The 12,526-nt window shown below is 33.5% G+C and overlaps 1 protein-coding gene across 4 annotated transcripts in view; it reads right to left on the reverse strand.

Moving 5' to 3' along the window:
• Positions 1-4,025: 4,025 nt before the first annotated feature.
• The window catches only part of LOC114330580 (RING finger protein nhl-1), a 143,765-nt gene continuing 135,264 nt past the window's right edge, over positions 4,026-12,526 (reverse strand). For 2 of the 4 annotated variants that reach the window (XM_028279971.2, XM_028279972.2), the window contains 5 exons: positions 10,919-11,056; positions 10,477-10,787; positions 6,891-7,210; positions 5,745-5,885; positions 4,026-4,546 (listed from right to left, as the gene is read on the reverse strand). In XM_028279971.2, the coding sequence (XP_028135772.1) occupies positions 4,115-4,546; positions 5,745-5,885; positions 6,891-7,210; positions 10,477-10,787; positions 10,919-11,056 (1,342 nt within the window). In that variant the 3' untranslated portion in view covers positions 4,026-4,114. The remainder of the gene's footprint in view (positions 4,547-5,744; positions 5,886-6,890; positions 7,211-10,476; positions 10,788-10,918; positions 11,057-12,526) is intronic. The other 2 variants (XM_028279974.2, XM_028279973.2) reach the window with 1 other exon arrangement.

Consider the following 12,526-nt stretch of genomic DNA (forward strand, 5'->3'; position numbering starts at 1 on the left):
TATATTTTATTTGAATTACCTTTTTACACCAGAAACATACACCAATGAAGGATAAAGAGTAAACTAATACGGAACTAAGCAGGGAGAAACATGCTTACATCGAAGGAAAAATCAAATTATAAAAGAACTTGGAACAGGAACCAATTGGAACTAAAATTCTTAGAAGACCTTAAATAGCCCCAATAAGAATTCAAACTTCGACCAAATATTTGCAGGGACACTAAGTGACATGCATGCGCTAACAAAGAATTGGCCTGCACCGAATAAAAATGTGATATTCTCCTCCTCTAAAATGTGATCTCAAATAACAAGAAATAATAACCTTATAGATCCTCCTTAAATGCTGGTAGTAAATGATGCAAATAACACGAATACCAATCTGTAAATAACATAATATGATGGAAGAATGGATCCTCTGGAATTGTCTTCCCACTACATAAAAGACAAGATACATAGTAGTAATTAGTAGTGCAGTGGTTATATAGAAGTTACGAAGTGGTTTTAAGATAAGTCTACATATACTAGGTTATGTTGGTACAATCTTCGTATGCTCGTATGTGAAGTTTCATTTCAATCTGTCAATCCATTCATTGTTTAGAAGCCATTTAGTATCAATGTGTCACAGTATTTTTACAATGGAAATAATCAAGTATTATGCAGTGATTGCATTTTTATTTTTGGAAGGTTTCAAAGGAAATTTATGAACTAATGTTGAAAGTGTATAAGGACTCTTTGCCTTTAATTATTACAGTAGAAAGATGAGTTGCTGAATTTAAACGTAGCAGTACAAACCTTGAATAGGATCCACGTCAAGAACGTCCAAAAACAGCAACGTCAGAAATCGTAGAAAAAATATAGTATATGGTATTGGAAACTCGTCGAGTGACTGAGTTATTTAGTAGAACCCCTAGGAATCTCATTGGGCGGTGTAAGTGATATTTTGGCTGAAGTATTAGATTTCAAAAAGCTGTGTTTACAATGGGTGCCGCATTCGCTAACAATGGAACACAAACACATTCGAATGCGACTTTCTCAGCAACATTTAGAACGTTTTCGAAAGAATAAAGTAGATTTTGTACGTCGATTGATCACAGTGTTATCCACTTGGTCTATCACCATGATCCTGAATCAAAACAAAAGGCTAAAGAGCGGAACAACCTGATTTTTCGGCTCCGAACGAGTTCGTGTCCAGAAATCGGCGAAGAAGGTTTAGCATCAATTTTTGGGATGTGAGAGATCTGTGTATAAATCTTAAATTAAATGTTCAAACTTCCAAGAGGCAGGTGGATAACGGGAGCTGGCTTGAACATTGAATTTAAGCGAAAAGCAATGTTTATTTGTGAAATAAACATTTATTTCTGTTTTCTGGCAACAGTAAAATGTATTCTAAATAAAATGAATTACATACATTCTTCTTTTTTTTTCAATTAAGTTAATTAAAAAAAATTTGGACATCCTGTATAAATAATTATGATAATGTTTATATTACTGAATAGAGAATTGAATACCCTTTTAAACGAGCTACCACACGGCCCCTATTCCCTTTTTAAAAATACAGTTTTGGGGACGTGGAAGGGAGGGTGTTGACAAATGACAGATGTATGTATCGCAAAAAGATGCCTCCCTTAGAACAAAAATTGACATGTTTCGGCATTTCCGTAAAATCTAATAAATACTGCCAAATATTGAGGTGGACTCTTTGGCCCATCCTGTATATATATTAACATAGACCGAGCAGTCTGTAGACCTGAGTAACGACACTATCTTTTTTTCGTAGTTCGTTGTGTCTCTTTCTTACATAAAGTAAGTATAGCGGCGTCTCTTTTTTGGTGACTGACAGAGGGGAGTCTCAATGCGCAAGAGAGAAATAGATCAAACAACCGCAAGAGATCTTTTCGTCAGCATACGCGGCCGTTATGTTGTACAATTTCATAAGTGTCAATTGTTCGTTATCTCTTTCTTTTTGCACTGTCACGTCTCTTGTAATGCAGTATGCTGATATATATCTATTAGTCCATGTGGTGAGACCGTTCCCGTCTGAAAAAATTTCTGATTCGGTTTCTTTGTGGATTCCTATTCAAAAATGTCCCCTTTAAACAAATCCGAAGGGTGCCGGGCGGAGTTTTTGGGCAGAAATTGTTTAAATAATGTTTTTAAACAAATACAAAAGATCACGTTTTTTGGTCTGGAACATATATTTTTAGGTTTTTTGGATCATTCTAAACAAGAAAGGTATCTTGTAATTTTTCTCAGAAATTGATAGTTTTCGAGTTATAGGTGATTTAAAATCTGAAAAATGCGAAAATACGCATTTTTGAGGCTTAAAAACTCATATTTAAATTAGTATTTTTGAGGGCGCCAGATACTTAAATTGAAGATTAAACATTCAGCTTCAAGATTCTGAAGAGTGATCGCGTCTAACCTTAACTTATACCGTTGTTTTTTTAATTGTTAAATATGCGTGTTTATCCGATTTTTTGCCGGTGCGGCGCTCTCTATTTCAAAAATCTCATATTTTCCTCCGAAAAATATTTTTTCTAGATTCTTTGGGATATTCTAAATAAAATAAGTTTCTTAAAATTTTTCTGAAAAGTTAATAGTTTTAAAGTTATAAACGATTTAAAATCTGAAAAGTGCCAAAAAAACGCATTTTCGGATTTTAAATCGCTTATAACTTTAAAACTAACAACTTTTGAGAAAAATGTCAAGAAACTTATTTTATTTACAATGTCACAAAGAATCGAGAAAAAATATTTTTCAGAGGAAAATAGGAGATTTTTGAAATAGAGCGCGCCGCACCGGTAAAAAAATCGGATGGACATACATAATTTAACAATTACAAAACAACGGTTTAAATTCAGGTTAGACGCGACCACTCTTCAGAATCTTGAAGCTGAATGTTTAAACTTTAATTTAAGTATCTGGCAACCTCAAAAATATTAATTTAAATATGAGTTTTTAAGCCTCGAAAATGCGTATTTTCGCATTTTTCAGATTTTAAATCGCCTATAACTCGAAAACTAACAATTTTTGAGAAATTTTACAAGATACCTTTCTTGTTTAGAATGACCCACAAAACTTAAAAATATATGTACCGGAGCAAAAAAACGTGATCTTTTTTATTTGTTTAAAAAAAATGTTTAAACAATTTCTGCCCAAAAATTCCGGCCGGCACCCTTCAGATTTAAAGGGAACATTTTTGAATAGGAATCCACAAAGAAACCCAATCAGAAATTTTTCCAGACGGGAGCGGTCTCACCACATGTACTATATATTGTCTCTTGCTTCTCGATTGGTGTTCAAAACGGGCAAACAAATTTGAATTTTTTACACCACATTAAACCCTGTGATATTGTCCTTTTCATGATCATTTTTCAGTGCGTAACAAATGATAGGAAAAAGGGTAAGTCCGTGATAATACAAATTTATGACATTTATTCTAACATGACATTTTAGTTAAATCTGACAGTTGTCACATTTTATTTTCAATTTGGAATAAAAACAAATCAAATGCGTTTCTTGCATTTATAAAATGGTATTTTCTTTGATTTGTATAGTCTTATAAATTATACAGATTATATTTGTAATATTATTATCTAATTAAAAAAAAATTATTTTTTTATTATGGCGCCATCTATCGACAACTAGAATAACTAGAATACATGTTATAAAAATGTCACCGACGAAATGTAATCACCGACGTGCCTTTTTTTCTGTCACATACAATTTAATGCGTTAGAAAGAAATCGAAAAACTGTGACGCACTGAAAGATGATCATGAGAAATACTGTAACTGAAATTCGTTTATTGTTCTAGTTTTCAGTAAAAAACTTTATTTATTTATTCGTGTCAAAAACACCTTGGCATGTTAAAATGGCACGTAATTATTATTGCTATTTATTTTTTTGTAAGGTTAATAATTTAGTTTAGGCGTTTCCAGTAGGTATATTAAGTATTTATTAAATTTGTGGTTTACTATCTTTAAAACTGCGGATTGATAAACATTTTTAATAAAAAACAACAAATAAAATGCAAATAGATTTATTGATGTCAGTTAAACACACTTTATATTGGAAAAAAGTTATTATTATGTCGATTAAAAACAAAAACTCTTTCAGAAAACTTGTATCCTATGATTTTCCCGATCGCACACCAAAATGTGCCCGTTTGGTGTCATAGCAACGCCTTCTAATCCTTTAAATTCCGCTTTTCCAATGCCCCAGCAACCAAAAGCTCTCAGAAAACCGCCATCAGGGCTGAATATCTGGATTCGATTGTTTCCAGAATCAGCAACGCAGATATATCCTTGGTCGTCAACTGCTACCCCTCTTGGGAATTTGAATTGACCTTCTTCTGAGCCTTCGGATCCGAAGGAAGTGAGGACTTTACCGTTTACGTCAAATATCTGAATTCTGTGGTTGTTGGAGTCTGAAACTACTACTCTGTTCGTATTTGAGACTGCTATGTAATGAGGGTGTTCCAACTGGCCTTCTTTGTTGCCCATGGAACCGAATTTTCCCACAAATGTGCCATCCGATTGGAAAACCTACAATTAAATGAGGTATTAAATTTGTTATAATAAAAATAAGTTACAATTAAGTCATTAAATAATATGACGAATTGTTATTTAGATGTAAGTGAAATTATTGCTGATAAAAATACTAGCTAAAGTTTAGTAAAAAAAAATTATGTTTTTATGGCACCGACATTAGTCATTCAGCCAGAAACTCCAAAAGTTCCTTTCTATGGATATAACAAACCATATAATATGGTTTACTATTATATGGTTAATACAAAAAATATAACTGTAAGTCTTCTCAGTACTTCCATCGCTGTAGTTTCCAGTAGACTTTGTGTTCTGACTGTATAAAATATAGTGATATTAAGGCATCCTGTCAGTCTATCTGCTTCCTGTACTTGATTTTCGCTTTTTTTCCAGGTCTTTATTTCCCCATTTCTATTTTACATCCGATTGTTTTTTGATGATTACTATTGTTTTAGGTTTCTGAGATGCCATTGTCATCTCATTAAATTCTTTTACTCTTATGTTAAATTTGCGGACTAGTCTTCGCAGACTATCTTCATCTTGGGCTACCAATATTGCATCGTCTGCGTAACAGAGAATTTTTACTTATTTGTTTCCCATTCTGTATCCATTATTGACACTTGATAATTTTATCCATAAATAAATTGAAGAGCATAGGGCTCAATGAGCCCCATCTTATTCTGCTGCGTATGCCTATATGTTCTGTAACTCGTATCTATTCTGATTTCAATTTTGTTGTTCTGGTAGATGTTTTCAACAGTTTTTATGATATTTAGGGCAACTTCTCTATTATACAGAAGATGGATTACATCTTTGAATCTTACTCTGTCAAATGCTTTCTTTTAGTCAATCAGACACAGAAGTGTTGGTTTATTATCCTAGTGATTTCTCAGTAATTTGCTATATGACGAATATTGAATCTGTACACGATCTTCCAGTATGAAAACCTGATGAAACTGCTGTTCATCTGCTAAACTTATCCCCTAATTTATCAGTTCTTGTAAAATTTTAGTTGTATTTAACAAGAATATATCTATAGTTTTCTGACTGTTTTTATCTCTTTTTTTGAAAAGTAGAATTATTTTGCTCGTGGTCCATTCTTCTGGTGTTTTATTGTGTTTTATAATTTTGTGTGTGTCCATTAATATTTAGTAGAGTTATTATTATGATATTGCACTCTTTTTAATCCCTGTATTACCTGAACTCTGTGATTTTCCTTATCACACACATATATGAAACCTAAAGCATCTGTTGTTATGCCCCAAGGATAGTTGAAACGACCATCTGCAGTCCCTTGGCTTCCAAATGCTCTTAAAAAGCGTCCTGATGGATCGAAAACCTAAAAATAAATAACAAATAGTTAAAGGACATGATAAGAAATTTGAAGGAAAAATAAAAATTAACAGATATTACAATTTTAAAGGGTATTTTTTCATGAGATTCTCGTTACTGTTTTATTTGTGTATATCTTCTTCTTCCTCAAGTGCCATCTCCGCGACGGAGGTAGGCAATCATCATAGCTATTCGTACTTTAGAGATGGCTGCTCTGAAACGTTCATTTGATGTAGGTACATCCATAATCCATACAATTCTCTCAGGTTGCGCAGCCATGATATTCTACGTCTCTCTTTGCTTTGTTTTCCTTGAATCTTTCCCTGTTGTTTCCCTGCAAGTTGTAACTTTCCCCAAGTATAATATGTTCGAGATATTCCAATTTTCTTGTTTTGATTGTATTTAATATTTCCATTTCTTTATTCATCTCTCTTTGTTTTTGACATGTTCTGTAAACGATATTTTCATAATTCTTCTATAGATCCGCAACTCGGGTGGTTCCAGTTTTTTCATTGATGTAGCATTCAAGGCCCAAGCTTCCATTCCATAAAATAAAGTCGAGAAAATGTAGCACCTAGCCAACCTCACTCTTGGCTCCAGCTTCAAATCTCTTGCACAGAACACTCTTCTTAATTTGTTGAAATTTGCTCTAGTCTTTTCTATTCCGATTTTGATTTCTTGGAAGTAGTTAACCATTGATGTCATTGATTCTGTTTATGAGAATATTCTCTTCATTTTTTTGTGTTTTCGATATTCACATACCTTTTGTCTGCTTGACTTTCATTGTTAGACCATATTCATTTCCATACTGTGCTATAATAGTCTATAATAACTCTGCTATAATAATTCTTGTCACTAGTCTTTGAAGATCTGCAATATTTTCGGCTAAGATGATAGTGTCATCATCATCAGGAAAGTAAGCCACAAAAAGAGGTAAGATGATTCACTTTTGTATTTATTTTGGGACTTGCAAGAAAACACTAGAGATTTTTTGACTATAGGCTATACTCACTTGTATTCTATGGTTATATCTATCAGCAATGATGTACTGTCCTATACGATTGACAGCAACACCAGCAAGACAATCAAACTCTCCCTCTTTATTACCATATTGTCCGAACTCTTTAATAAAACGTCCGTTAGCGTCGAAAACTTGAACTCTGTGATTGGAGGAATCGGCAACGACGATGGTATTGTCTGGACCGACGGCAACACCGCGCGGCCATGTGAAGCATCCGGCTTCGCTCCCCCGGCTACCTATTTGAAACAGCTGCTCGCACTTTTGAAGGTACTGGCTTCTAGGGGTGGTACCTGCTACTGCTTGGGCGATACCTAAAAGAAAAAATAATTAGAATATTAATCCTACAATAATTACTGCTTGTAACGGTTAGGGCTTTTAAAGGGATTTAAGTTTAATGCATTTTATGTATAGAACAAGTCTTCTCAAAACTATGACAAAAACGTTATCTCTTTCTTCTCCACCTTTTCTTGGACGATCCTATTTTTTTCTTTCTTCCAGTTTTAAGTGTTAAACTACCTACTTTAGTAATCATTCGAGTTACAGTCTTTCTAAATATTGTTTCAAGTATTCCATTTTCTTTACAGTTTCTTATATTTTCCTGTCCATTTTCGACATTGAGTTTCTCTCAAATTTCTTTATGGCGTAAGCTGCTGAGTCTTGTCAAGCATTTATATGAAATTTCATTTCTGAAGCTACAATTCAGCTGTCGTATGTTTTTGTATGTTTCAGCTTCGTATCCTTTAAAGTTTGTTTGATTTGTTGATATTGTAATTTGTGTGTCAAATGACTAAGTGTTATAACTTGTCATCGTATTGAATTATAAACTGGTCATCTGCAAAACTGGTGCAAACAATATGATATTAACGAGCTGCGATCTAAGAATAGTTGGCGCTCAACTTTTACCTCAACTAAATATTCCGTTTAATCATTATTATTCAATTTACATTTTCAGTTATTTTAGTTTAATTCTCATTTGTCTCACCCACGTTAGGCGCCAGTGTGTAACAATCTTCTTCTTCTTCTTCTTAGCCTTCTATCGTCCACGTTTGAACATAGGCCTCTCCCAACTTCTTCCATCTGTCTCTATCCTGAGCAACATATTTCCAATTTGTTCCGGCTACTCTTTTCATCAACCCACCTCATCTGTGGTCTTCCTCTCGTTTTTATCTGACAGTCGTATACCTAACATTGCTCTTTCCATTGTTTTTTCTGTTGTGACTAGTTTATTCATATTTGCCTTGGTTAGGGTCCAGGTTTGACATCCATATGTCATGATAGGAAGTGTAACAATAAAGCTACCAAAAAAGAGCTAGTCGAAGACCTAACAATAAAATAGCCATCTTAAGTATCGTTTTATAGTTGCACAACTGTGGTATCATTGTATTGTTGAGCAATTAGCATTCAACGATCTAGGTGGTAGTTTTATTGTTACACATTGCTCTCTATTTTGTTACAGCATCAAAAATAAAATTTAGTTAGTATTGAACTGTGATATACGGTGAAAAAGGTATATTTGTACATGTATTTTCACAGGAAATATATATTTTATATTTACTGCGTTTTGCCATACTTTCTCATTTTAAGATGCACTATTTTTAAAAACTTGGATTATTTCAACCAAAACAAAACACTTCACACCACTAAGTATTTCAGATTACGTAGTGAACATTTTAATGAAGTTGATTACTTAGACAGGTCAGCATAAAAATTAAATATTTTGAATGATTCAGAACATAGTTTTGGTTACATATTATGCTTATTATATAGGACTAAAGCCACAAATAATTGTAATGAAAATTACAATTTAATTACATTATAAATGTTATTTTACTTTTCGGTTTCCACTCTGGAAATCGTTTTCAAAAAAGGTTATTTTAAAACAGCGAGCTGTTATTATAACAAATAGTTGTTTGGCGGATATTGTTTTCCAAATTAATGGCTGACTTACTTGGCCTCGATCTTGTAGTCAAATAGCCATACTTTTAGTTGAAAGTTCTGAGGGTTGTGTTCCTCAGTATGATATCAATTTTGTGTGTTTATGTGTTTCTAGTGTTTGTGTATTATATGTTTATGTATTGTGTGCTCTATATGGACTTGGTATATATAATTATAGATTATGTGTTTCTGATATTCTATTTTTCCTCTAATGCTGTCTAATTCTTATTGCTGTCTTCTACTTTTAGTATTGGCAACCATAGTCAGCTACATTCTGCTAATGGGTACATATTTTTCTTCATTAACCAAGATGAGAGCTGTTTCTTTGATTTTTCTCCTATTTATATATGTTGCTTTCATAACTATTGATACATTGGTGCTCATTTTGCCATTGGTGCTCATGCCAGTCCAAGGCATGTTGGCATATCTGATATTTCATGTCGAAGTTTCTGTTTTTGATGTATGTTTCATGCACGTTTTTTGACACTAACACTGGTCTTGCGATTTCTCCCACATAACAGTTGTTGCATTCAAAGGGTATTTTATAGATGCAGTTCTTTGATCTCTCTTGTGTCTTGTTAGGTTTGGTTTTGAATATAATATGATATAATGAAATATTCTGTAGATCTGTGCTTGTTTTGAAGGTTGTTGTGATATTGTACTTATTTCCTATCCTTTTTAATTTTTATGATAAGCCGTTTAAATCCTTTCTTGTGAAAGTTTGAAAGTTGTGAAAGAAAGACGAAACAACAAATCAACAATATCGAAATGAAAGTATTAGGATCAATAGCGGGCATATCATTAAGAGACAGACAAAGCAACAGAAGTATACGAGAACGATGCAAAATTCAAAATATTAACAGGTGGATAAAAGCAAGAAAGAAAAACTGGAACGAACAAGGCCGCCGAAAAGGTGGAAAGACAATGTACAGTCAACAACAACTGAAACAGAATAAGAGGCAGACAAACAGGAGTAATCCTAGTCGCGCGAAGAAGAAGAAGAAGAAGTGAAAGTTTCTCGATTGCATATGGTGTTTTTCCCTTCTGTTCTTCAATCATTAAATTTCTTGTTTATGGCAATGAGTGAACATTTTTTTAAAACAATTAATGATTTGATGTTTTTAACTGTTAACTTTTTGATGTCAATGTTGTGGTTTAAGTGGTAATTTAAATACCTGTTGGTGTAGATTGGTTTTCTGTTTTGGTGCCTATCCTGTATCATCTATTGCGATTAACACTTTCAGATAAGGAAGTGAGTAGTAGTTTCCTTTTTTCATAGTAAATTTGATTGATTATATTGATTTGATTTGATTTGTCATAGTAAGGAAAAATGGAAAACACATTATTTACAATATCTTCTCCATACCGTGGGTTGTTTCGAGATTTGATGATGGTCAATTTCACCTAATACCTAATCGCATAATTTGAGTCATTTTAAACCTATTGTATGAGTATATTACGTATACATAGTATATGTATACTATACATATTATAGTATATGGTATATGGATATTTAAAAATAGTAGTAAAGTGTGTTAAACTAAGAAGGCTGAAAGTTAGTAGGTAGCTCAAGATGCTTTCCAAACTTAATATTGAATTATTTAAGATTTAATTATGTGAATATACTTCATGTAAGACATACCTGCCACTGCTATAGCTGCTGTAGGGGTAGTGGGGGAGCCTTGCATGTTTTTTGAATCATCATCAGAACTTGCTAACTCAGTTGATGATCTTAAAGGCAATCCCAAAGACAATCTTCTTGCCGCTCCTGAACTACTCGCTGAAGGAGTACTCGCACTCGATGAAACGTCTTTGTCTTTCGCTCCGCTTCTATTTCCGTATTTGCTCTTGAGGTATCTCGCCCAAGAACTTAATGCTGCTCCATCTTTTTCGGCAGCGGCTGCTGCCGAACGATCTGGAGAATTGTCTCTTGATTTCAGCGCATGGGAAGAACTGCAAAAGTTTGTAAAATTGTATTCAACCAATGGTTATCTTTTGTAATTTTTGTTTTGTCTTGTTAAAATAATAAGCAGAGCTTGTAAGTTAAATGCTGTTGTGTGATATTAGTACCAAATGTAAGGTACCTTGTGTTGTAAAAATATATTTCGGGCAATCCGACTAGTAGAGATCTGTTGTGTTTAACGGTGTTATCAGCAGCTGTTACATCCACAAACTTCAACCATAACAACAATATTGCAAATAAAATCCACAAGTAGTCGTACCTATAATTATAGCTTTAAAAATCTAAAGCTTAAAGATATGGAATAGGCTGTTAGCTTCTGCATTCATTTATTGATATAAATTTCAGACTGTATTATTTAATTTATATTAATTGTTGAATAGTATACAGTAAGATTTGTAGGAGAATATGGACTCCGCGCTGACATAGTGGTAAGGCAGTCAACTTACTAAACGTTAAGACTCAGGATCGTGATTTCGAATCTAGCTAGAGCTAGAACTTTTTATTAAAAAAATACAAATTTCTATCTACGTATGATTAGTACTCATCCAAGAGACTGTAGTCGTTCCGATATACTAAGCGACCCTTTCTGAATAAGATGAAGACATTTACTGAACACAAACCTTCCAATCAATACAAATTCCGGTAATTTCCTTGTATGGTTGCGAAAATATTGAAACGTTGAATAAGAAATACCTTCCAAAATACTAAAAGCAATTAAGTAAGAACTGAGTCGAGGCAAAAACACCTCGGAACCCTTTAGCTAAATACATCTTGTAAGTTGTTCTGTTATTTCTAGTTCTGCACGTGGATTATTCTATTAAAATCTCATATTATAATAACATTTATAATATCTGATTAATATTGCCAATAATGACATACGGATGTGAATATTTGACCCTCAAACAAGCAGAAAGAAGAAAGATAGATCAAATCATCTGCTGGAGAAGGAGGTTACGAATTCAGTAGATCAACCAGATGACAATTCAATTTTAAATGAGCTAAAGGTCAGCAATCGGCTCTCCAGCAAAGTCCATCTCCAACAATTTAATTATGAGAGCAGATACAGAAAACATGGAGAGACTTATTATCCACGGAAAAATAGAAGACAGAAGATCATCGGAAATATCCCCAACAGGGTGGATCGACCAAATTACAAAAATATGCAAAAGAACTATCATCATCATCAGTAGCTCGACAACCCTTTTTGGGTCCTGGCTTGTTCGAGTATTTTCCGCCATTCTGTTCTGTTCTTTGCTTTGTTTTTTCAGTTGGTAATCTTAAGTATATTCAGATCTTCTTATACTTGTTCCATGTATCTAAGTTTGGGTCTTCCTTTGACCTTCTCCCCACTGATGTCTGCCTCATATGTTTTGGTGTTTCAGTCTCCAACATCCGTTCAACATGGCTCATCCATCGCAGACGTCCGATTTTTATGGATGTTATGACGTCGGCTTGGCTGTATGCTGCGTATAGTTCAAAATTATATCTTTTGCGCCATACGTCATTTTTTTTCACCCCCTTATATATGATTCTAAGGATTTTTCGTTCAAACGTACCTAATAGGTTCTCATATCTCTTTTCGACAGTTCCATGTCTCTGATCCATATATAAGGACCGGTTTTATCAGGATTTTGTATATGCAAATGAATTTATGTATTAGTTAAAATAGATGACCAGACGGACAATACAAGACATTGAAATTATGAAAGGAGGTACCAACTTTTTAAAA

Source organism: Diabrotica virgifera, chromosome 3 (assembly GCF_917563875.1).
Source record: "Diabrotica virgifera virgifera chromosome 3, PGI_DIABVI_V3a".
Lineage (NCBI taxonomy): Eukaryota > Metazoa > Arthropoda > Insecta > Coleoptera > Chrysomelidae > Diabrotica > Diabrotica virgifera.